Source organism: Leptidea sinapis, chromosome 38 (assembly GCF_905404315.1).
Source record: "Leptidea sinapis chromosome 38, ilLepSina1.1, whole genome shotgun sequence".
NCBI lineage: Eukaryota > Metazoa > Arthropoda > Insecta > Lepidoptera > Pieridae > Leptidea > Leptidea sinapis.
Window position 1 is genome coordinate 7,269,933 of NC_066302.1, and position 27,135 is coordinate 7,297,067.

The following is a 27,135-nucleotide window of genomic DNA, read 5'->3' on the forward strand; positions in this document are numbered from 1 at the left end:
CTGCGACAATGACTTGTGAGCGACATTAAGCCAAGCGGATTATGTTGAAACTTTTGCAGTAATATCCTATAAACGAGACCTTTCAATTCAGTTTATGTCTTACATTGGCGTTACATTAGTTAATTACAAGCGCAGTGAGAAATGAAGTACACCGCTTTCTCTTCCTCGTTACTTATGATACCTATAATAATTGTTCCCATGGTTCAAGCATTGTAAGCTCTTAAAGCAGGCAAGCATGACACGTTTCTCTTGCGGAAAAAATCTAACGGTATTGAGTGAGCTGACGCGGTCAATAAGGCACCGCAGTCGACAACCTTTCCGTCAACACAAATATATTTTTAAATAAGGCTATAAAATTTATCACACATATATATACATTCAATTTAGCAACGTATTTGCCTAGCGAGTAGAACAATTTCAAACAATACCTACAAATTAAAATATGAATACCATTCAATTAAATAAAATTTTTTTATTAAATAGAAAATTGATTAGCAAATTGAAATATTACAATATTACGCGCTAATTTAAACAGTTACCTATGTAGATAACTTTTTTGAAATGCAGTTATTAATGCTTAAGAAAAATAATAATCATCATAATTTCATCGTAATATAATTATCTAAGATAATGTATAAAATGTGTTTAATACTTATTTACATTACAAATGTATCAATACGTATAATTATACTTATAATTTATTCTATTGTATAGGTTTGATTGTTTTTCATGCATACACAATTCCACATCACAGCGGTATGAAAATAATAATTTATACACTTTTTACACTCTCTTGGCATTCAGATCAAATTCATTCACATAAGTCCACAGCATAAACGAAAATTGTATCAAAAAAACGTTTTTCGTAATGATTAAACAGGCAACTTATTGTCTGTTTTATCCTGTAGTGGGACTTCTTCCGGAGTAGTTCCGTTAGCATTTGCTGTTCGTTCGTTGGGTCTTGGAGTTGAACTAAACTTTTTCTTTATCGAGCTCCAATTCTTTTTGATAGCTATAACTGCTACTATAACAACCATTCCTGCTACGATCACTCCTATAATACTTTTATCAACCCCCCCTGTTTTTGTAGTATCTGCAGTTTTTGCGCCAATTTTAACATCTGATTCAGGTTGCTCTGTTTCTTTTGGAGCTACAAGAATCGAATTAAAGGCTACATTGGCGGCTGGTTCCTTATTTATTTCGGAACGAAGAGAAAACTCTGTAACATTAAGTGAACTTTCTGTTGTTGGTAATGTGTTTTTATCTTGTGTTTCATCAGCTTTAACGGTACCTATAGTAGGTTCAGCATTTGTGGTGCTTTGCACGTTAAGAGGAATCATTCCGGGCAATATGGCATCAAATAGCTCATCTTCTATTATATGTGGGGCTTCAGGACACTCGTAAACCTGATTTTTACATGATTCAGTGCAAATAGATTCCAAGGATTCTTTTAAGTTTTTACATATGCCTTCTAGAAACTCTGATGTTGTGCTTGGTAATGTCACTTTACGTAATGATTTGAATGGTGTAAATAGTTCTGGTTTTAGTTCCTGTAATGCAATCAAAAAGTAATTTTGTTTAATTTTCCTAATATTATACGCAAATTTAAAGAGTAGATAGCAAACATTGTTACCGTTCTAATATCGTTTCCTGACAAGTCCAATTCTTCTAACTTATCCAAAGAAATACTGTTTTGTAAATCTTTAGGATACTCAATTAGACGATTATTGGCCAACGTCAATGTAACCAGGTTAGGAAGTTCACTCACGGACTGCAAGAATAAAAACCGTTTTATAAAGAAAATGTTGATGCTTCAATTTATTCCAAATAAAATCATAAGTTACTTACTCCTGCTGCCAAGTCCATAATGGAATTATTATCAGCGCTTAAAATTTTCAAATTCTTGAGTTCAGATAATTCTTTCGGGATTTCAGTTAGCTTGTTATTTTTTATTTTCAGTACAGTTACTCTGGGATCTAATGGTAATGGTAATTCAGTCAGATCGTATCCGGAACAATCCACAACAATATTGTTTTTTTCACCTTCAATACTGCAAACACATGGTTTTGGACATGTTATTTCCGCTGATGACATGTTTTGATCTTGCTCATCTTCATCGAAGTTTATGGGTAGCATATGCTCTATTCGGGGCTGTATACTTTTAGATATGTCTATAGCGGGCTCATCTATCGTTGGATCTCCGCTTCCTTCTATATCATCATCTGGTTGTTTACTGTCTAGCGGTGTTTGGCTATCGATCTCCAAAGGTACATCTTGTGCGTCACAACGACCAACATTTAGAGAAAACCTGAAATCCATATTAACAACACTTTTAACACGTGATTATATCATAACCAATTGGGTATCTTTTATCATAACGAGCTGACGTAGGATTGCTAAGTATGTCGATAAGAATAGCGATAGCTACAAGGGCGTAACTGCAAGTGTTTATGGTCTAGGAAACCTACAATTTACCGAACGGCTGCATTTTTTTTACGTTAAACCAAGTTTGTTTACGCAAATCAATATCGGGCTATTTCCTTCTGTCTGTTCCGTTACAAATATTATCTGATTAACATAGCGGTTTATTACAAAGATATTGCATACATCTTTAATTTTAAAGAAATTAACAAATAATGCACCGCTTACAGGATGAATACCAGTGAAGTTTAATATGACATTGTGATATATAGCTGAATGTATTTTAACATAACGAAATTTCTAATACACTTTAATACTCGTACTCTTGTCTCCAGATAATCAGTTATATAAGACACTATTTTGAAATAAATTTATTAAAAAGAAGCTTTACTTACATAAAGTACGCGATACACAAAAGCCATACGTGTAGCCTCTTCATGATGGCCAATTAATTGGTTCACTGTGACAGAAATAGTAACGAAAATCAGTCAGTTGTCGTGTTCTGTGTGACAGGCAGCATCGGTCCGCGCTCCACCTAACTAACTGACACTTATAAACTATTATCAGTCTACGATAAGATTACCTGCTGCACGCCCTTATCGCGAATCAAACGTGATAACGAATGTCCGCACCGAAAACGACTCTATTTTACAGTTTCTGACAACATCCGGTTGCAGATTCGGCTATTGGAACTTGGGAACTCTTTTTATTTTTATTTAATTTTATTTTGGCAGCAAACAGTGATGTTCATAAGGACCTTAAGTGCCCATAAATTATAATGTAGTTAACAATTATAATTGTAAAATATACACAAAGTATTAGGGAATTTGCAATAACACAACGCAAAAAATAAACTTTCTTTTACCTACACCTCAGAATATATATTATGTCTAGATAGAGCATCTTGCTGTATGAAAGCAGGCCAGGCTTTATTACTTTAGGGTGCATGACAAGCTACACTCGCACTTCATTAATTATTTTATTTATTATGTCACTTTTTTGTGTGAATGAGTTGCAGAAAATAGAGGTTGAGTGTTCTTGGTTTGGATTTAATTTACATCTTATAACGGATAGGCGATGTATCGCAGTATAACATAATACCACAGAATAAAGAGTACTACTGCGTACTAATAGCATATATTTAGTATCTCCTTTTCAAGCGCAACAGTGCCTTTGCCCATGCAATAATCAGAAGATTTTTTATCTATTATTTATTTTATGTATTGTAAATGTATTGATTTAAATTGTCAACAAGAACAGTATCAATTTATCAAGAATCGAAACGAGTCATCGTCAGTTCATGCAAAAAGCAATCAAGAGTAAACCGCATTCGTGGAATTGAACATTATGATATCACAATTGATTTGGTCATAAGAATCTTTCCGTTGCCTATTCAAAGTAGAGTTCACATATTTTTTTAAATAATACCATCAATATATATATACTGGGTGGCCGAGAAGTTGACTATGAATATGAACACTACTCTCTCCTGTTACACATACCCTTAAGTCTTACTTGTAGTTTGCTAATGCTTGCTATTGGTTAAAGTTAACACTCCAGAACTATTATGAACTACCAGTTTTCTTTGCAGTTAAACAAGTTTTTTCTCGGCATGATGCATTTGTTTAGTATACTACTCTCATAAAAGTTGTTTTTATAGCTTTTACTTTTTTTGTGTAGGTACATTTATTCAGATTAGTAATCTTTAATGAGGTTTGTAAGCAATTAAACTGTTTGCGCCTGTTAAAATTAGTTACATTTTTGACGCAAGAATTTTTTTAATATTGGCTTTGTTACATAGGAGCCTTGAACTCGTATCGCTCAAGGTCGCCGGCATTTATTGTCGCCTTAAATGCTTTTTTAATAATTATTATTATTTATAAATACTTAAATAATAATAGTTCTTATTAATATCACATATTTAAATCCACATGCCTGGACCACACCCGTTTGTCCTATAATCTTTTGAACCGTATCATTTCGCTAAATCGTTACTACGCAATACGCATACAGCCAACAATAAACCAATCCCAGCACAAATCAATCAAGTGGGTAGTGGGCACTCTTGTAGTTTTCAATAAAAATAAAATGAACTTAATACTTAAGGTTTAATGTGTTGAATGATGATGAGGCCATGGCCGTCAGGTTTATTCATGAAATAAATTTTAATTCTATTCTAATTTGGCTTTAAAAACTAGTTAAGTAAGTCCCTCTAAGTTATCCACATGTCCCACAAGGACTTAGCAATAAAATTTATAAAAAATGAATTTCTTAATCTAAACATCTTTAGAAATTTAAACCACTTTTGCACAACTTCTATAAGGGTTATTGAATTTAAATTGAATAATAATTTAAAGCACATTTGGTAGTCCATAAACACTCACCGAATATAACCTATTATTACATCTGACACGAATGTTAGGAACACGTGGATCTTGTACGAATCACTCGAGTATCTGCTTCGTGCTTGCTTATTTCATTCAAACCTTTATTTACATTTGGCACAATAGTTATTTTAGGTGAATTTCAACCTTGGCGTTGACTTACATAATGACTATTAAATTAGCTTGGCAAATAAAGTGCGAATTGCTCATAGATTTTAACTGCCTTTCTTGCAAATATACCCGTGGCAAATTTGGCAAAAAAATCTATAGGTCATCATCGCGATAAATAGGCGAAACAAGTGGATCGACGCGGTGCTGTGGGAGCAGAGGATGCGTAGCAGGAGAGTTTGGCATTTCTGAATTATTAAATCATAATAATTTAATAATAAAATAATACTGTTTCCATCTACGGATTGAATATATTTTTTTAATGTAAGCTCATGATAAATTTATAGTTAAATGACATTGTTATCAGCTACTTAAGTAAGTAGGAAGGTCTTCATGTTAAAGTTTAATAAGTGACTCTTTAGTATAAGGTATAAAAAAGAAAAGTACGGAATAAGGTAAACTTGCCTTAGATTATGCGCATACAATATTTCATTAAAATTGATGAGGATATGAAATTTCATCAAAATTGTTTAGGTAGTTAAGATATGAATATGAAGACAAAGTAACAAAGAGTTGTACTATTCCGCTTGATTTGTAATTTATCTCTTATTCTTACTTATTTTATTTTCACTTCCACAGTACTGTAATGGCGGTGATCTGGCAGATTACTTACAATTGAACCGTCTACTGAGCGAGGCCACAATTCGCTCGTTCCTCCGTCAGCTGGCCGAGGCGATGCGAGCTATCCACGCGAAGGGCATCGTGCACAGAGACCTGAAGCCGCAGAACATCCTCCTGACTCACAATGTACCGCCGCCTCGCACACCTCACCCGGAGGAGATCATCCTCAAAATTGGTGAGTAGCACCTATCATACACCGAAGTTGATTCATTCAAATTTTATTTTCTTAGCAAGTATAGTAACTCACAAGTTATTAATTTCATTATATCCTTTCCAAATAGTGTCCATTCGGGTCAATATATCGCTGTATCCGATGCACTTTGCGCACTCGTCCTCTTGGAACTCGGCCTTTTGAAACGCAGCTACAGTTATAGCAGTGGGAGGCTCCTTTGCACAGGATGCCGGCTCGATTATGGGCACCACAAGGGCGGCGTAGCTAGTGACATTACTGGGCAAATGAGACTTGACATCTTATGTCTCAAGGAGGCGAGCGCAGTTGAAGTGCCCCTCAGGCCTCTGAATTCTTGAGTTTACCAAGAATCCTGAGCGGCACTGCATTGTAATGGACAGGGCATCAATTACCATCAGCTGAACGTCCTGCTCGCTTCGACCCTTATTTTCATAGAAAATAAAAGTTGCCTCGGCGTCCATTTTTTAATAAATTCTACTTGAAAAATGATAAAGGAATAAACACCTTGATATACCAAAGCTTGGCTTGGATCTAGCTTGCTGATGCAGTAATCTGGAAACTATCTCCAATAACACTAGCAAACTGATATTATAGTTTGTCTTAAACGCTTAACTATAATCTACAAATTACATAGATTGATTGTGTAGAACCAGCTTCTAAACAATTTTATAATCGATCTAAGATTATTATGATTGCACTCAGCATTCTTTGTAACCTCAACTGATATTTTAATATTAAATGTTATGTAATGCGTATTAATTATTATGGCTCGTCTTCCGCCATATTAGCCAACACAATAATAATGACTGAAATATCAACAGCGGACTTCGGTTTCGCAAGAGTCCTGGAAGAAGGAAATATGGCTGTTACGCTCTGCGGATCTCCTATGTATATGGTATGTACACTTTTAAGAGAATTTATTTGTTAATCTTTATTTTTATCTTTCTTTACAAATTTTTTACCGAGTATCAAATAGTTTTGTGTAGGTTTGGTAAAAAACTAGAGGGGATACATGAAAGTTGTATGACTGTATAGAATTATTTATTTATTTATTTATTAGCTTCGCCAACACAATAATCACTAATTAATTATATTAAATATAATTCTAAATAAGTCTAAGTCTAAGTGTTATTGCATTTACAAGACAACGACCACTTGCAAGTAAAACATACATAATTTTTGAATTTTAACAACATAAGAACTAATACTAAGATACAATATAATACAATTATATCATAAGATACAATACAATTATAAATAAAAATGAACAAAACTTATTTTACTTAAATACGGCAGAACTAAAATATTACATTAAAAAATGAATAATATTTGTTCAGCAGCAAATTTTATTCCTGTCTAGCAACATATCAATTTACGAAGTTTATACCTAAAAGCAGAGAGCTTATCATTCAAAATGTCTATAGTTCGATCAACTTTCGGAAGGCTAAGTGCGAACAATTCTATTAAGAGTACGAAAGTGACCTAGGTTAGACTTTGCAGTATTTGTTGAACATGTATCGTGTCTGCTGATTCTCGGGAGTCACATGGGAGTGGATACATTAATTATAGAGCGAATGTAGTTGATACTTACATTACACGATTAGATCGAAGATGAACTTAAAGGGGGACAAGTGTTAAGAATAAGAGAGCTTGTGTAGAAGGTTTGATACGAATAGACGAAGCCAGGTTAGTATGTTAGTGTGTCACGAACGTTACAAACAGAGGTCCGTATTCTTTGCCTACAGTTCTGGGAACTAACCGTGAATATATGATGATGGTAATGATCAAACAAAACATCTTTAATGTAGTAACGTAATTGTGTGAAATTTGTGCCGTTCCAACACAAAATTTAGTTCCGTTCTAGTGGCACGTTATTATGATGAATTGTTTGAAGCGATAAAACAAAAAGCAATCATATATCGTGAACTTATAATGTCAAATAATGTCAAGAATTATGATGGCTGTTTTGACAATATTACGATAGTGACTAGACAGATGTGTATTAACGGCTGTTCCCAATATACTATCTACAGATAGAGATAAATTACTAGCTTCTACTGTCAGTAATTAGCTGTCAATAATCTGAAGCTGTCCCAATATACCTGATAAGTCATTCTTATCGCTTTATATTAGGACGCGTGAATTACAATAATTTTCATACAAACTTCTATCGCTGGTAAGCTATACGTCGTCCCACTAACAGACAGCGTGTACGGATAAGGTGAGTTGTCGTCGATTAGTATATTGGGACAGAAAAGTCAACGATAGTTACGATTTTTATCTCAAGTAAGAGATAGACTGAACTGTACGCGTACTACTAACTGCGTTTCACGCACATTTTAAATAAGACTGGAATAAAGGTCAATGACCGTAAAACTTTATAATCTGCGACAAACGCTTAAAATATAATTTGATTTTTTTTTGCGTTTTTTTTTTAATTAGTGCAATTTTTTTTGTCTTGTTATAATGCTTAATATTTTACAGGCACCGGAAGTAATTATGTCTCTCAAGTATGACGCAAAAGCTGATCTATGGAGTTTGGGAACAATCGTATACCAGTGTTTGACAGGCAAGGCACCTTTCCAAGCGACGACTCCACATGAGCTTAAAGCGTTCTATGAGAACAGCATAGATCTTCAACCCAAGTAAGTTTTAATTTCTTGAATAAGAAATAATAAATTATGACGATTTCTCAGAATCACTAACGCGACTACAATCATTGATGATCACCGAAACTTACTCTCTTTGATCAACTGCATGAACCAATCTTCTGTTAGGGGTCTCTTTCCCTATATTTTTATTTTATCCTATATTATCGAAGAAATCCGACTTAAATAATATATTTTTTTTATGAAAATAAGGGACGAGACGAGCAGGACGTTCAGCTGATGGTAATTGATACGCCCTGTCCATTACAATGCAGCACCGCTAAGGATTCCTGAAAAACCCAAAAATTCTGAGTGGCACTACAATTGCGCTCGTCATCTTGAGACATAAGATGTTAAGTCTCATTTGCCCAGTATTTTCACTAGCTACGGCGCCCTTCTTACCGAAACACAGTTATGCTTACACATTACTGCTTCACGGCGGAAATAGGCGCCGTTGTGGTCCCCATAATCTAACCGGCATCCTGTGCAAAGGAGCCACTGGTAAAAATATGGCGCTAGTAGGAAGAGTTTAGAGAACCGATACGACCTAGTAGTCTTCATTATGGAATTCCGAGACAGATATCTAGTTGAACAGGTCAGAATACTTGAAGTAAATTCATCAAAATAATATGTGCCCCTCCGTCAAGCTTATCGTGGTATTTGGAATTCATCTTCACCTTAATAACTCAAGGCATTGCAAGAATACACTCATGCACTATTCATATATCGATGCATTCTTCTCATTATTGCTTCAGCAAAAGTAAACCTTACGGTAGACATATTTGAGTTCAAATTATGTTATTGATATTAAACTTAATAGACAAAGCAACGGAACTGCAAAGGCAGCTGGCAGCTTGTACTTGATCACACCTTATGTGGAATTGTTGACGTAAGCCGAGAAATGTACATTCTAGAAGATGTAGGCACTTTGCGCTTTGACACTTACCGCCAACGCTATTGAACTACTGACATACGTGGATAATCTTAATATATATAAATTACGTGACACGTTGTTTGTCCGCGATGGACTCCTAAACTAATGAACGAATTTTAATGGGGATTACTTAATGGAGTGCAGTTTAGTCCAACTTGAGAGATAGGATAGTTTTTATTTCGATTTGGGACCCATAATTATTTTTATTTCCAATATTTGTTTTGTATGGACATATTATCTGTGAGAGAATTTATTAACGCATGGTTTGACAGTTCTGCTGTAAAACAATTTCATTATAGTTAACAACAGGGAGCAATGATACATAATATAGAACGTCATTGACAGGGAGCATATTTTACAAAATAATTCTTGGTGTTATGAAATATAGCTGACCCGGCAAACGTTGTTTTGCCAAGTATAATTCACGCGATAGTTTTATAAGTAATAAAATATTGCCTATATTATAGCCTGTACATCATTTTGTTCTATTGTCAATAGTTTTTGCAGCGCACGCAAAAATAGGTTTTCGATTTTACACCTTGTGTTAAAAAATCGCAATTTTATTACGGATCCCTAATTTTGAAAAAAAAAACATAGCCTATAGCCTTCCTCGATAAATGGACTACCCAACACTGAAAGAATCATTCAAATCGGACCAGAGATTATTGACAAATTCATAAAAAAACAGTATTTTATTTATTATATACAGAACAACGTCTGTCGGGTCAGCTAGTATATATATAATTTTTTCGTTCTATATCTAACTTATGCTCGACTGTTTTATTTAATTCGAGGAGAACGAACGAGAGTACGGGTAAAGCCTGGAACGTTCGTTTCCCGCCAAGTTCGGGTAGTTCTTGCCTTGTGTACAGGACAGGAGTCTTGCTTTTGCAACCTTACCTTAATGTGATTTTGTCCTTATAGGAAATAATCAAAATTTCTAACGCAATTAGAAATACGTTCCAAATTTGAAATAAATACATTATAAAAATGTGAAGTTTTAATGTTGTAACCCACCCACGACGTCCGGCGTTCCGTGCCGGTGCTCTATGGTGGTGTGCATTAATCCTAGAAGTGAGGGTTATCACTTTAAAAACATAACATAATGTTTGTAGCAATATTTATGGCCATGTAACTACATTACGTTGCAACGCTCCGGATATTGACGAACTTGTGCAGCAATGGTGTGCGAAGTGACGGCAATACGAATAAATTAAGAATTTCACGATCACCTTATATTGATTTTATTTAAAAAAAACAGTAAACACTTACCGATGTAATGTAATATTTTAATTATTGGTACCTGCAGATAGTTTAAGGTTGTGGTACGCTATTAGATAACATTGCTTCACTAACTTTCTTATTCAATACTAATTCAATAGTTAATACTGTTTTATTTTCACTACTCGCTATGGAAAAAATTAATATTAAAGAAACAAGTTTTTTTGACTGTTGACTTGATAATTTTATGTATGTTTGTAGGCAAATTAGCGAAATTTATAGAAACTGTAATGTAAATAATTATAACTTTAACACTTGCAGTAAACATTATTGTTATGTATACAATACCAGTGTACCAGTGTACTTACCAGTGGGAAGCTCCTTTGCACAGGATGCCGACTAGATTATGAGTACCACAACGGTTCCTATTTCTGCCGTGAAACCGTTATGTGTAAGCATTACTGTATTAGGGTATGAAGGGCGCCGTAGCTAGTGAAATTACTGGGCAAATGAGACTTGAGATATTATGTCTCAAGGTGACAAGCGCAAGGGTTTTTCAAGAATCCTGAGCGGCACTGCATTGTAATGGCCAGCGCGTATCAATTACCAAAAGCTAAACGTTCTGCTCGTCTCGTTCCTTATTAACATAAAAAAAATTGTAATAAAAAATATCAAAACGCCTTCAACTTTTTGCTCCCATGAATAATTATGAAGTAACCAAAAAAGGTAACAATCACATATTGATCGCTACGTATAGATAAACATGATAATATAACTCACGGGTAAATAAATTAAACTCACTCAATAACTATATTTTTTGTTTCCCTCTAATTTTTTATCGGCACGTGTTCTTTCTGTCTGTAACCTGATTGTAGTGACCCTCGTACATTTTAGGGTTCTGCAGTGAAATTTCTCAATATTATTATGTTCAAATGTCTTATTTTATACCAAACTACCAAATTACTAAAACAAATGATCGGATTAAAAAAAAATAGAGAGATCGTGAATATACAGTCAGTTTTTCTTGTACTGGATGAAAGAAAATTGTCATATCTAATATTAAACTTTACGAAAAGCCAATCTAGAAGTTATTATGAATACTTCTCACTAATACTATAAATTTACCTCTTGTATGTTAATGATAATGTTACTGTATATTTCGTGTTCGTAGCCGGGCCGCGGCTCTCCGTTATCATCTCGTCGATACGTCTATTTTAACTCTATACCTCTGAAAAACCGGTATGTACCCGGTCACCCGGGTCTGATTGACCCGTGGATCATAGTCTCAGCAAATACTAATTTTCTGGAAACCTACGCCAAACCCTAAACAAAATAAAACTTAATATTATAATATTATAAGCAGCTTACTTACTGTAATTATTTAGGTTGTCTGGCCACGCGTGTCTGTCCGCTTGGGTTGTTTTGATCTAGATTCTAGACGAAGCTATCCCGCTCAAAGTCACGCATTGCGAGTGTAGGTACCTTTATTAAATTTGGCTTGGCACCGAGTTCAAAGCTATCAATAAGTAGCACATACAAATTATCGTATTTTATTAATATTAAAGGTAAAGGTTTGCATAAGAGGTGTATTAAATTAAATTTTTAGTTATTTGATACTTTTCAGTTTTTGAAGTCGGTTTTTTAAACGTAGTTTTGTTTATATTTTACGATTTAGTGTCAGTTATATATAATCAACCTGAATGAAAAATCCAAAAAAAAGACGTACACAGAAATAATTATGTAGGTAGACTTAAATTTTCATATGAATGTTCATGAAATGAAAACTACTGGGCCAAACTATGTAAAATTTTTATGGGACCAAATGGCATCTAATTCGCCTTAAACAAAAAAAGAATTACGTAAATTGGATCATAAATCTCAGAGTCTTCTCATCTACATAAAAAAAATACCGATCGAATGGATAACCTCCTCCTTTTTGAAGTCGGTTTAAAAGTAACACACGTCACATGGATAAACACAATTTATGTCTATATAGCGCTTATTACCGCAAAAAACTTGAAGCGACCTCGTCATTGTGAAGTGATGATGATTTAGATATAGTTAATATAATAATCTATCTATATATATATAAAAAATGAATTGCTGTTCGTTAGTCTCGCTAAAACTCGAGAACCGCTGGACCGATTTGGAAAATTTAGGTCTTGAATTATTTGTGGAAGTCCAGAGAAGGTTTAAAAGGTGAATAAATAGGAAAATGCTCGGAATTAAATAAAAACAACAAATTTGTTTTTCCTTTGATGTGTCCATACATAATTTCTATGAGAGAATTTATTCACGCACGGTTTGACAGTTCTGCTGTGAAACAATTTCATTACGACAGCAGGGTGCATATTTTACGAAGTAATTCTTGATGTTATGATATATTTTTGACAAATTCATAAAAAAACATTATTTTATTTATTATTTACAGATCAACGTCTGTCGGGTCGGCTAGTAATATATATAATAATACTAGCTGACCCAGCAAACGTTGTATTGCCGATATTAAAATCGCGATACAAAAGTAACTGTTGATCGTAGATGGGTGAAAATTTGAAGTTGTATGTATTTTTAATGTCGACTCATAACCAAACAAATTTAAAAAAATATGTCAAAAAAATTTCGTGTGGACCACCCTTACACATTTAGGGGGATGAAAAATAGATGTTGTCCGATTCTCAGACCTACCCAATATGCACTCAACGCACACCGTGACACGAGAATTTTATATATTAGAAGATATATACGATATAAATGACGGAGTTTCGTCCCAGTTGTCACGTAAATACAAAGGCACTTTCCGTGAAGGTGTAGTAAAAAGAAATATCTCACAATAAAGCTACATACAATTGAAAGCTAAGAAATATCTTGTTGAGGCTCGCGTGAGCCCCATTCTTGACAGTCGACAGTAAAAACACAATTCTATCATTGATAATTGTTCAATAGTCTTGTGAGATGAACTCAACGCCCGCGCCCGTTTTTTCCAACATGGGAACGCTCACCCGTTTCGAGCCAAATCTCTCGTGGTCAATGTACATTTTCAAGGTTTAACGAAAAACTCCGTTCCTTAGTTTACTGTGACGAATGGGATTATATTTTCAATTCGTTGTATTACGCGTGAACGCGCCATTCGGAATAGTTTGCTCTAAATAGCGATTTTCATTATTATAAATCTAGAAATAAAGAATTTCTTGTAACTAATTCAAGTAGGCTTCATAGGATACATAATAGCTTTCAGGGTGAATGTATACACTTTTATAATAAAGTCCCAGTCGCTGTTTAGGCATTATCTATAAATCTATTTGTCGTAAATGCTACTTTCCTCCACAGCTGAATAACTAAGTGATCGGATAGCCTGGAACTATATTATGATTAATTTATGGCAATAACAATGAAAGAACAATGTATATATTTTATTAAAAAAAACGTAAAAAAGGAATGCTGGGAGAGTTTCTTCTCTCTCAGAGCTCCGAAGCAGGTAGTGTTTGAAGTGACATCAAAAAGGGAATGATTTTTGAGAAAATAAATGCCTTTTATGGCTCAATCTAAACGTGATCCTTCACCGTTAGGTCGATAATCGCTTGACAGTAGTCACTGGCTCATTACTGCTCACCCCCATCAACAATATAAATATTGTAATCAAAACAGAGAGGGGCGTGGCTTAACCGCGTAAGTGCGTACAACTGTCCACAAGCAATTAAAGTAAGCTTAATATAACGTTTTATTCTATTTGCGATATTATTGATTAATTTAGTGAATATACTTTGTAATAATCTTCCAGTATAATACAGAACCTTAATTTTTGTACTCGAAATATTGCGTTGCTTGGTAGTAAAACGGTAAAAATGTCTCCTTTAATCTTCTTAATAAAAACATGTTAGTTTTAATCTTATTCAAAATATTATGACAACCATCTTATCATTTTTTTTTCTAATATTTTTGAAATCTTTCAGCGTACGTAACCGTTCATACTTAATGAGAAACAAAATGAAAATATTAATAGCTATTTTAGAAGGTATATCTTTTTTTTAATTCTTTATTTTTATAAAGTAATGCCCTCAATATTTCACAAGCACTTACATTATTGTAACTAGAATACATACAAACACTTAAAAACCCATAGGTCCAGAACGCGTCTCAACACGTAATCCACAACCAAGTATATTGTTGTCGCTGTCTACATAACTGAAAAATCTAATAAAAGTTCTTTATTAAATTAGGTCATAAAAACACAATTATGAATGTCAACGACAACTTATACATAGTCTCATTTCTTATCTTTTGGGATAACGTTGAGCTGTAATGATAAGAAACGGAAAAAATCCTTTGCCACTCTTTCAAATCTATATCCACAGCTTCATCATGTTATAGTAGATTTTACAATGAGTGCACAAAACGAACCATTTTTATCCGAGACTTTTAGCAGCTGATAGTAATGTCGAGGATAAAACGGTTTTGTGGACGAGTTATAAACTCTGCTTTTCATTTCGATTGCGAGGAAATAAAACAGTAGTATAACATGGACACTTTTAACAATTTTAGCAAATTTTAAGAAATTAATAAACGCACGAAAAAACAAGGCCTGTTTCCCGCCGCTTCCGCGCAAATCTTACGACATTGATATTAGGCTTGGGCTCCAGACCTATACAGCCTACTATTGAATTACTTTTGTAATATGTATATATTTTTAATTAATTACGTAACCTACCGTATTTTCATTTTAATATCTTTTATGTCTTATAAACACATGAGGCAAATAAATTAAAGTAAATATTATGAAACTAGCTGACCCGGCAAACGTTGTTTTTCCATATAAAGTATAATTCACGCGATAGTTTTATAAATAATAAATAGCCTATGTGTTATTCTGGTGTGTAAGCTATATTATTGTAAAGTTTCATCAAAATCCAATCAGTAGTTTTTGCGTTAAAGAAGTTCAAACATACATCCAGACATACAACCTTTCACATTTATTATATTAATAGGATAGCAAATTCTATCTCTGAACTTTTTATTGTGTTTGGCTGTATGGCTCATTTTGTTTGCCTTAATATAGATACATTTATGAGTAGATACGTTTATGCAGTTGTGCACAAAAATCGATTTTGTGCAGCCTTTATCGTGCACAAATAAGCAATTTCAGAGCATGAGAAGTGAAAAAGTATTTTAATTACAATCTATGTACAAAGTGATGTTACGGAAATATTCAAAACGTTATGACATCAATCTATACATATGTGTATACACGGTAAAAAAATATAGATATAATGCAATCACAATATCAACATGATGAAGAGAAAACTAAAAAGAGACTACAAAGCACTTAACCATGGAGTACGGTTTGAGACTCCTTCTAGAATACGGACTCACGTCTATGGAAAACGACGTATCAAAGATCAACCAAAGCCGTTCCTTGAAAGACAAACAGAGTGATTGCGTATTATTTCGCTCAACATTAATTGACACAGTTTGTGTTAGTATGTCATCGGATAATTGTACGAGTCGTTAGTTTGTAATTAATCTACGGCCGTTTCCAATAATCTATGTACATTTAGTTTAACTTACGGATACATTGCTGTCGCCGTTTAATGACAAGATCTTATCTATCCATAGTTATATCCAATATAGTTATAGTCCAATGCTATCTGTCAATAGGTTATTGAAAAGTAAGTGAGCGTTAAAAGATAGATTTGTCTACGACTAGTAAGTTAAACTAAGGATAGAAAGGTTATTGAAAACGGCCGCTAGTGATGTCGTAAACTGTCGATATATTGTGAACGGTCACTGAAATTTACTATGCAACGTTTTGGTTTTCGTAGCCCATTCCCGCCGGAAAATTAGCGGCGAGTGAAAATCAAGTGATACGTTTAACCAATCATCATCGACAATTCATAATCACACTCGAATAATAAATTATATTCGTTCCATATGATTTCAGAATATTTATTATCTCAAAAAGAATACAAATTCACTCACTGAGATACTTAAACTAACATGATACACATATTGAGCGGCAAATCGTAGTGTATAGGTGGGTAACGTATAAAATAAATGTTTACAGTAATGAATGAAATACCTACACTATTTTATTATTTGTTATAATGACAGCTATGAGGGTACTTGTTTATTAAGGTCTAGTTCATAGTCATAGCCGGAAGCGGCCTAACAAAATAAGTTATGAGAAATCCTTCTAAATCTGGTGTTTTAACGTTTTTTTTTAAAAACATTTAATGATTGTAATTCTTTAATATCTTTTGGTAAGTTGTTATACAATTTTGCCCCTTCGTACATTATATTTCTTGTAACGTATTTGTAATTAGATATTCGTTGCGGAGTAGAAAATTTATGAGATTGACCTGTTGTTATCATGCGGCTACTGCGAAGTGTTTATTTTGAAATGATTTCATTTCCCGTGCTTTGTTTGGCAACAATATATATGTGTGTATATAGCACTTGTGGGAACACCGTGAGAAAACAGACGCTTCTCAACTCAAGTTACCTGTGCGGTCTGTCTGTATCCTGTTTAACAAAATCTATCTCTTGAGACATTTGTCTCTTGATGGTTTCTTTGCCACCACATTTCGGAACAAAAAACCCAAGGTATCTTTTAATAACAAAATACGAACCCGAATGAAGCTACATACGATACCTTGTTGATGAAGCAAGAATAATCGCAAAAATTCAGCTAATATTGCCCTTCTGCCCCGTATACAATTTCATGAAATAGAGTCGGATATTATCTAGTGCCACGGTGATATGATCGTTTTTTTTGCACTGCTTAGTGTTAGTCATTCATCGACATAACCCAAACCCAACGAAACTGAAGTGGCAGTGGGTAGGGTACATACCTCGATAGGCAGATGGCCCTTGGGGCAGTAAAGTACAAGTGCAGTGCGACCACGTAGCGGAGGACGCAGTATTTATAGGCCCACAAGATGGACCGATGATCAGGTCAAGAACACCAGAATAGGTTGGATGAGGGCAGCGCAAGAGCGATCGTCGTGGAGTTCATTGGGGAAGGCCTTTGTCGAGCAGTGAACGTCTTTCGGCTGATATGATCAAGATTATAATGTGTATCTATCGCAAAAATATTGTTTTGAAATAATAGCATTTTGTTGCTTCAAACGAAGGTTGTCTCTCTTTGTGGTTGTTGTTGAAATTATCTCTATAGAATATAGATATTATGGGATCACTCTGTGTGTGTTACTTATATATCACGGGCAGTTTTCCTAGTATTCGTTCTCCTCATGCTCATCTGATGGAAAGAAGACACTTGCCACTGACATAATTATTTTAAAGAAACTATTAATCTGGTTCTGAATGGTCAAAACATTCCGAGCTTGCGAAAAACCTTGGTTTACATGGTACTAACAAAATATTTGGATATGCGTATCAGTGTACGTACTTTTTGTTTTGTGTAGGTAAGCTTTAAAACGGTTAAAACACATTTTAAGGTACCAAAAATCTTGAATCTAACCACAAGTAACCCAAAACATTTCGGACCGCTAAATAACGTAATGCTTCCATAAATAAATTCACTGCTATCGTAAAGATAACGACCGCGATGTTTATTTCGGAACTACAGTTAGCTTAATTATCTCTCTGCTTATTTTTAGACCCTCAATAAAATGCAACACGTTTTAAAACCGTAATGGATATTGGCAGGTTGCACTTGTATCCTAAGATAACTTGCATTCATTTTTTTCTATGGCTTTTATAAGAATTAAAGGGTTTTGAAGCCAGGAAAGGAGCTTCCTCGCCCTTCATATGGCTTAAAACCTTCTGCCTCTCACCTGAAGATTCTTGAATAAGGAAATCCGTGAAGCAGAAACACATTGGAACTCGTTACCCGGGCCCTAAAGCCCCTGGTGTTGTGAGTATGAGCGGCGGAGACTCACACTTAGGTACCATCGGGTGCCCGCTGGTAATCCTTTTCCATGAAAAAAAAAAAATGTGTAGCATAAATGATTATCTTTGGAAAGGTCGACCCATGAGTACTTCAGATCAGATCTGGAATGTACTGTGAAGTGCTAGACCAAGAAGAGTGTCAAGAATAATAGAGTTTGTATGAAGGGTTCTATATAATTGTAAGAGGCGGTTAGTGACAAAGGAAGTTTCTCAGCGTCGCGTCGTCATGGAGTCAAATGCAGGTCCAATAAGACAACCCCATAAACAAACGTTTCAATGTATTCCACCCATCGATATATAAGAACCTCTTAAAACTGTCCGCCTTATCGTAACGTTCAATTGATAACGCTATCTAAAAAAGTAGCGCTAAGTCAATGAGAAATACTCAGAGAAGCCGCGTCATTGGATTGGCGCTCGTACTCGTGAACTCTTCGAAATACTCACAATCACAAATAGTGATCATAAGATTATTATTATTTACCAATAATAAGAAGCTCGGACCTTTTTTGTGTCACAGAATATTTTTTTTCACCATATTCAAAGGAGCGTCCGCACGTTGACCCAAATAGTGATACACGTTTATATATTTTCATATTCCTCTTTCCGTTTTTACTCCCGGTAGGGTCGTATAGTGAACTAATAAATGCGTCACTTGGTCTACTGTTTGAGTTATGTCACTATTTAAAGTTGGCAAAGGAAACCTTACGTATTATAGTTGTTTATGGCTAAAAATACACGACAGACATAGAGACTGAACAGCTGATGTCTCGCTAGCAGCTGCTTTGCGCTACATCCGAACAATTGACATTTAACGGCATTAAATTGGTAATAATTATTACCTACTTTAATAGTTACCAGCCCAGTGAGGTATATGTGAGAAATTATTTTTTTTGTAAGAAATTGCAAAGGCCGTCAATATTGCATGCACAGTATTGGCCGTTCCCAATATTCAGTCTATCTCCGGTTGTGGCCTACTTGAGATAAAAATCGTAACTATTGTTGACTTTTCTGTCCAAATAAACTTATCGACGGTAAATCATCTTATCCGTACACGCTGTCTGTCAATGGGAGGACGTATAGCTTACCAGCGATAGAAGTTTGTATGGAAATTGTAATTGTGTCCTAATATAACGCGAAAAGAATGACTTATCGGGTATATTGGGACAGCTTCAGATTATTGTAGAAGGTAGTAATTTATCTCTATCTATAGATAGTACATTTTGAACGGCCGTATAACTATTGTTAAATTAAATTTCGACGATCATATCAACATAACAATGATTACATAATGTAATTACAGTAAAACCAAAGTTATAATTAATGTTTATTTTCGCACGATCCACAACTAATTGATTGTGGTCAGAAATAGTTTTTATTTTACCGGTTATAATAATATATTCTCAGTGGTTACTATATAAAAAACTTAGCCTCGAAACTTCATTGTTACCACGGACTTAAACGTGTTGTGCTATTTATATCATATACATACTGACTACTGTATGTTTAATATTAAGAGCTGCGTTGTTCTAATTCGAATATTATGATGAAATTGTGCGAAAACTCCTTAAAGTGGCCGAGTTTTGAGTCAAGTACACTGGCCTCTGTTCTGATAACAACTTGAACCAATAGCCATAAGTTCTGTTACAAATAATAAAAATGCATTTTTATGACGTAATGTAATCTTAATAAAACTTCAAAATCAAAGTCACTTTATTCATGTAGGTTAAGGACACAAGTTTATGAATGTTACATTTTCTTTTCTTTTTAAATTTACCGCCACTTCACTAAAGGTTGAGCTTTAAGGAGAAGAAGTGGCAAGAAACTCATTGCCACAATTTTAAATGAAAATTAACAGCTTCTTCGCTTTACAAATCATTTCAGTTACAATATATTATGTAAAGTGATGTAACAAAAATACTCAAACGTCATTATACTTAAGAGAGAAATTGTTATTAAGATGAAAGGACAGTTACTGCAGACTGGTATGTCAATCGCTGTTTGCCTGTTGTCTTGGAAAAAATTCGAGAGCAGCGCCCTCAAAGCAGGACGTAACAAAAATACTTAAACGTCAAAGAAGTAATTACTTACATAAGTAAGTTAAAAAAGTAAACTTAAATGTATTTATTTATTTATCGAAGTCTTGGCAATAAAAAAAACTTATTCAATTCGTCATTTGGCCTTTGGTTTTAAAGCAGGCCGACTTTTGTTGCATCACTGCACATATTGTATAAATGTAGTTTCTTGTTACATGTGATTCAAGCCTTTTCTGAAGCGGAGGCAATGATGTCTTTAACATTCATAAGTGTCATTTTTTACCCTTAGTGGGTAAATTATTCTTTAATTTTAATTTAATACTATTGTCGTATTAAATATATGCGATATAATACTTATCTAAAATATAAAATTCTCATGTTGGTGTCAAGGTGTTTGTAGTTAAACTCCTTCGAAACGGCTTGACCGATTCTCATGAAATTTTGAGTGCATATTGGGTAGGTCTGAGAATCGGACAACATCTATTTTTCGTCCCCCTTAATGTTAAGGGTGGTCCATTCGACATTTTTTTTAAAGTTGTTTGATTATGAGTCAGTCAGTCATTAAAACTACATATAACTTCAAATTTTCACCCATCTACGATCAACAGTTACTTTTGTATCGCGATTTTAATATCGGCAATACAACGTTTGCTGCGTAAGCTAGTAGGTACTTTTATAAAATGATGCACACTTCTCTTGTTAGTGTTTCGCTACATAGTACATACAGTTGAAGCTAATATAAAAACAACGAGTATAAATTATTAATTTTATAGATATGGCAGTCGAAGCTTATTTTGGTGTCATTTGTGGATTATATTCATAATTTCAGCTTTGTTTATAAACGACATGATTTGTCTATATGTATCGAACGTACTGACCTCTACTATATACCACTGGACTGGCGGCTGTCAAAGTACCTTTGTGCCTGTTTGATATTCGCCATTTTGGTGCTGTTGGCCATGTAGCGAGAGTCCGCGGTACTAAAACTAGTGATGGCAACCTTAGTAAACATCGATAGATGGTGGAAAACTATTTACAAAAGTAATTATGTTGATTCTTGTAGTACAAAAAACACGGAATACGAACGAAATTAATTCAAAATGCAAAAATACTTCACAGTATTGTATATTCCTTTGCAGCCAATTGTATTATACGTCAAAATTAGTTCTCTGGACGCTCGCGAGTGGCGCTTCAAATAGGCATAAAAAATTTGCTATCAAACATGAACAGCCTGTCCAGTGGTATTTATACAGGTCAGTTATCGCTTGTCATTGATAATATTGCTCAATATCTGTCCCTTTCACAGTGGCTTTTATTAGCTACATTTTATGTCAGAACGTAACACACATGAAAATGTATTATTTAGTCAGTTTACAGCATTTATTATATTACAAACAATCGCATACGGAATACCGTGAAGTACGCTACTTTTAAATTGCGTGTCAACTGTGTTAATGAATTCGTTTGCGAACATTACGAATGATTTTAAATTACTGCATTGCCAATGTTTTAAACTTATAACTTAAATACTAATTCTAATATTTTTATTAATAATAGGATAAGGTCAATTAAAAAAACCGACTTCAAAAACGAAAAAGTATAAAATAACTTAATAAAGATTTAATTTAATACACCTCTTATGCAAACCTTAATACTTTTATTATTAATAAAATACTATTATTTGTATGTGCTACCTATTGATAGATTTTAAGAATCACGTAAATCGGTTCATGAATCTCAGTTTAATCGGTGAAAATACATAAAAAATACCAATCGAATAGTGAACCTCCTTCTTTTTGAAGTCGGTTAAAACAACGACCTACTACTACCACCTATTACAGCATACGAAGAAGTATGCTTCAGAACGCGCCCAAGAAACTCATCATTTTTTTCATAAGAATATGGTTACAATATAATATCACTAAAACTTATAATTCAACATCCTAAGGGCGGTCGCATCATTAAGAAAGTCATTTATGTTTATAATAACTTTTACCACACAAACGATCATTAACAATTCATTTGAATTTCGTAATACATTTAGGTTATAACATATAAAAAGAATATACTAAATAAAAACTTCTTACTGAGTCTTCTTCCGCGTAGTATACAATTATGTCGCCTTTACTTGGAAACTTTGGGATAAAAAGAAGCATTTGTTCATCACAGCACCTCCGACTATTTTCATACAAAATTTCATAAATATCAGTACTCAAGTCAAAATACTCAAGCCAGACATATTCATGTTTATATTTATAGTACCTACATATTAATACATTTAAAACATTTCTAGAAAATCAAATAACGATGTTAAAAGTCATATCGCACAACTCGTAATCTTAAAGTTAATTTGGTTTCAGTGTGTGTTTCTTATTATTATTTGTTCCCAGTACACACGTGTTTCAACTCACGGAACTACGGATGAAATACTTATATGTAATCGAGGGCAATCTAATAATTACCCAGATATTCTTCATAAATTGTTACTTATTATCTCGAGTGAAGTGTTCATTGAAAATAAATGCGGATGAAGTAGTAGTTTTAAATTTTAATGCTAATCAGTATATGGAGCTGCTCTAATTGTTGATAATACAATGGCTCTATGAACGGCTGGACCACTTGGCGTTGCGTAGAGACGTCGCTTCATTGTGTGTTTTCTACCGCATTTATTCCGATGAGCTGTTTCACCTGATTCCTGCCGCCATTTCCATCTCCGCACGACACGCCACAAATTAGGATATCATCTGCATCCCCATCATCTGGATGTCAGGCGTTTCTCTACAATGTTGTTCATATTTTTTATTTAACATCACACAAACATTAAGCATTTATCAGAATAAAACAAAAATTGAAGATTTAATTTTTTTTTTAAAGAATTTTCGTCCACGTACAACCAACCCATGGAATAAACTTGCTTGTAGGGTGTTTCCAAGACGATACGACATGGGTGCTTTCAAAAAGGCGGATATCCTATTCTTAAAGAGCGGCAACGATCCTATGATCCGTGGTTGCAAGATAATGTGGGGTGCGGTGATCACTTAACATCAAGTAACCGGTAACTCGTACGTCCACAGGGTTGTTTGTGTCAGAGTTTGCACAGAGCTTGTAATATACATATTACGTTGCGTTGTATTTGTAACAAATTATTACGAAAATTTACTGAAGTAGGCGTTAGTTTGCGGAAATCTATAATTATCCAAATGTTTTGAGTTTTCTTTAGTGTTAATTCCGCCAATATTTGTCTTTTAAACAATTCGACACGTGTTTCGCCTTTACACGAGGCATCCTCAGGACATGTTGACTCGCCAAAATCTGGCACGAAATTTAAATAATTCAATCATTACAATTTGTTGCCTTTTAAATGATTTTCCTCACTTCTGGCTCCCACAAATTTGTGTCCTTAAAAAGTCAAACAAAAGCCAAAATGTACGAATTCATGAAAAAAACCTCACTAACGTTAAACTTTATGAATTATGGTCGAATTACAAGTAGTGGGTCACCCCTAGTTGAACACATAACGGGGAAGATCGACAATGTACCCGCGGTGATTCAAACCTTTAGTCAATTATCATAACAGGATGTTTTTGTATTATATGCTATTATAGTGATATTTGTAATCGGCGAAAGTATAACGTATATAAGCGGAGTCGTAACTCACTGTTAGCAGCGCTTTCACGACAACATTACTCTGAGACCGCTGATAAACATATCATACGCTACAACGTAATTTATTTATAATACCTCGGACGTCACAATTACACGACAATCCAGATATTTCGAATATAAACAAATGCATATTACCTTAGAATCAAAAGCTTAGATAATTTATACGTCTAGATAGAGCCTCTTGCTGTTAGACAACCTATGAAAACATGCCAGGTTTATTAATTTACGGCTGTTCCCAATATACTACAGATAGAGATAAATTACTACCTTTACTGTCAGTAATTAGCTGTCAATAATCTGAAGCTGTCCCAATATATCCGATAATCATTCTTCTTGCCTTATATTGGGACGCATGAATTGTAATTTCCATTCAAACTTCTATCGTTGGTAAGCTATACGTCGTTTCATTGCCAGACAGCGTAATGAGGTGAGTTACCGTCGACAAGTTTATTAGGACAGAAAAGTCAACGTAGGCACAATTCTTATCTCAATTATGAGATAGACTGAATATTGGGAACGGCTATTAGTGTGCATGACAAGCTCCGTTTTACACTCGCGATTTGTATGTCACTTTGTGTTAACTGTCAACCTCAATATGTTTTTGTATAAATTATCTAAGCGTATTACTTGAAAAATAAAATCTTATTCTAATGTAAACACTTGCTGCCCGCGTAGGTGATTGTGTAGCATATTCTGACACCACAGATTGTTTCCTCCAAATCCAGTGTTTGCATTAGTATTCCGCATCTGCGATTTTAGTTTTAATTACTGGTTAGTTAGTTAGTTGTCATCGTTATCAGGCAGACAAACCTTATCGCCTACACACACAGGGTTGGATATGGTAGGGCCAGACCATCGGACGTCAGGTGGGCGTGGGATGGCGCCTCGCACCAATTGGTCCGGTGTCGTACCGGGTACGGTCCGGTGTCGTATCGGGTACGGTCCGGACGGTAGTAATAATAATTTTGTGTGGACTATACCACATTCCATCGAATATACTTATATAATTCGGTACCTTATCTGGAACCGTCAGTATTCTGTCCACAGGGATCGCATTGAACTGAATCAATCGCTCATTTACCAAGCACATATGTTTTATGAATAGAAATATAAGCAACAGAAGCAACTATGAAAAAAGATTAAAGTTTCTTAAAATGAATAATGATCCATTTTGCGATAGCCTCATAGCATTTAAACGTAAGGTATTGCAACTATAGTATAGTGATTCTTTAATTACTTACATCATATTTTTTTATATACTGTATAAGTCTCTGTGTTATATAAGTGCCCAATAGAAATGATTCCCATTTATGTTGTGTGCACCTGTAATTGACTCATACACTGGAACTATTTTTGTGCAATATTTAAGTTTAAGAGTGTATTGTGTATATGTTGTTGGAGCACCTTTAAATAAATAAATATGGTTCGCTACTCGACCGCGTCCGACGGCTCGGCCGTACAAAATCCGATCATTTGTTTATACCCTAAGATTTCTCTAGACTCAAGTACCTACATTTCCTTCTCCATACTATGAGGATATTGCATGCCCTTTATTTGTTACGGTTCTCATCAGTCAAGAATGATCTAGCTGTTTATAAGTTACATAATTATCTAAATTGGTTTAGTGGTGATTTAGGTCTCAATCCTGAATGTAAATAAACCTTGAGCGACACTCATTTATTTTAACATACAGTAACCGTTGTGTGTTTTCAATTGTTTACAATAGGTCAGGGAAACGTTTCGCATATAGTAGAAACATTATAAAACATAACAAAAAACGTTAAAGAAGTGTACCCGCCAAATTGATGACTCCTCATAACCTTTGAATGTCAATGAAATCTCTGCAAAATAAAAAGTGATTTCATTGTCTTTGTTTTTGAAAAGCCGAGTCTTTGAACTCGTGGTAAACACATTGAACAGTAACAATGTCAAATAACTACTTAATACAAAGACAATGACAAAATTTAATGTTAATATTAATTGGTACTGGATAAATCAAACATCGTATTTTAATTTGTAAAAAAATTGTTGGAGAAATTGTGAAATATTAACCATCTCGAACCTCTCTGAGTAATTGGGGAAAGTTTACTTTTGCAAAATATCTAAACTGTATTTACATAATATATGAAGGAGGTTTTACGTAATTTAATACTAGAAGATATATATAGATACATATTAGATAAATACTTGTGCCATTTTGTGTTGAGACTTTATCACTATTCCGGGTAGATATCAAGTATATATCGGCGCCTATTTCTGCCGTGAAGCAGTAATGTGTAAGCATTACTGTGTTTGGGTCTGAAGGGCGCCGTAGCTAGTGAAATTACTGGGCAAATGAGACTTAACATCTTATGTCTCAAGGTGACGAGCGCAGTTGTAGTGCAATTCAGAATTTTTGGGGTTTATCAGCTGAACGTCCTGCTCGTCTTGTCCCTTATTTTCATAAAAAAAGTAGTAGTAGATGACCCGCTTATTGATGAGCGGTTCTACTCATTCCATTATTTATATCATAAAAAAAAAACAAATGAGAAATAGAGATGTCAATTTACGAGCGCGTGATTCATGTTCGTCATCATCACTCTGACTGTCATCAAAACTCTGATTTTCTTTGTTTTAAGTTTTGTCTTGCATATCATACTTTTGGCTCCATTTTTACCTTTGTACCTTTTTAGTTAAATAATTTAAGGTACCAGTGGGAGGCTCCTTTGCACCGGATGCCGGCTAGATGCCACAACGGCGCCTATTTCTGCCGTGAAGCAGTAATGTGTAAGCATTACAGTGTTTCGGTCTGAAGGGCGCCGTAGCTTTTGAAATTACTTGGCGTGAGACTTGACATATATGTCTCAAGGTGACGAGCGCAGTTGTAGTGCCGCTCAGAATTTTTGGGTTTTCAATAATCTTGAGCGGCACTACATTGTTATGAGCAGGGCGTAACAATTAT

General features: G+C 34.4%; 2 protein-coding genes across 4 annotated transcripts in view; one reads left to right on the forward strand and one right to left on the reverse strand.

The window, feature by feature from the left end:
• Window positions 1-27,135, forward strand: part of LOC126975955 (serine/threonine-protein kinase unc-51) — an 87,543-nt gene that overhangs the window by 34,499 nt on the left and 25,909 nt on the right. For both annotated transcript variants that reach the window (XM_050824080.1, XM_050824081.1), the window contains exons 3-5: window positions 5,553-5,769; window positions 6,606-6,679; window positions 8,269-8,429. In XM_050824080.1, the coding sequence (XP_050680037.1) occupies window positions 5,553-5,769; window positions 6,606-6,679; window positions 8,269-8,429 (452 nt within the window). The remainder of the gene's footprint in view (window positions 1-5,552; window positions 5,770-6,605; window positions 6,680-8,268; window positions 8,430-27,135) is intronic.
• On the reverse strand, window positions 599-4,883 carry LOC126975957 (uncharacterized). 2 transcript variants are annotated; one of them, XM_050824084.1, is made up of 5 exons: window positions 4,806-4,883; window positions 2,817-2,881; window positions 1,849-2,308; window positions 1,634-1,771; window positions 599-1,550 (listed from the first exon to the last, which is right to left on the reverse strand). In XM_050824084.1, exons 2-5 carry the CDS (start codon window positions 2,858-2,860, stop codon window positions 873-875), a joined length of 1,320 nt encoding a protein of 439 aa, XP_050680041.1. In that variant the 5' UTR covers window positions 2,861-2,881; window positions 4,806-4,883; the 3' UTR covers window positions 599-872. The 2 variants fall into 2 exon arrangements, with proteins under 2 accessions (XP_050680041.1, XP_050680040.1); XM_050824083.1 differs by lacking the exon at window positions 4,806-4,883 and having other exon boundaries at window positions 2,817-2,983.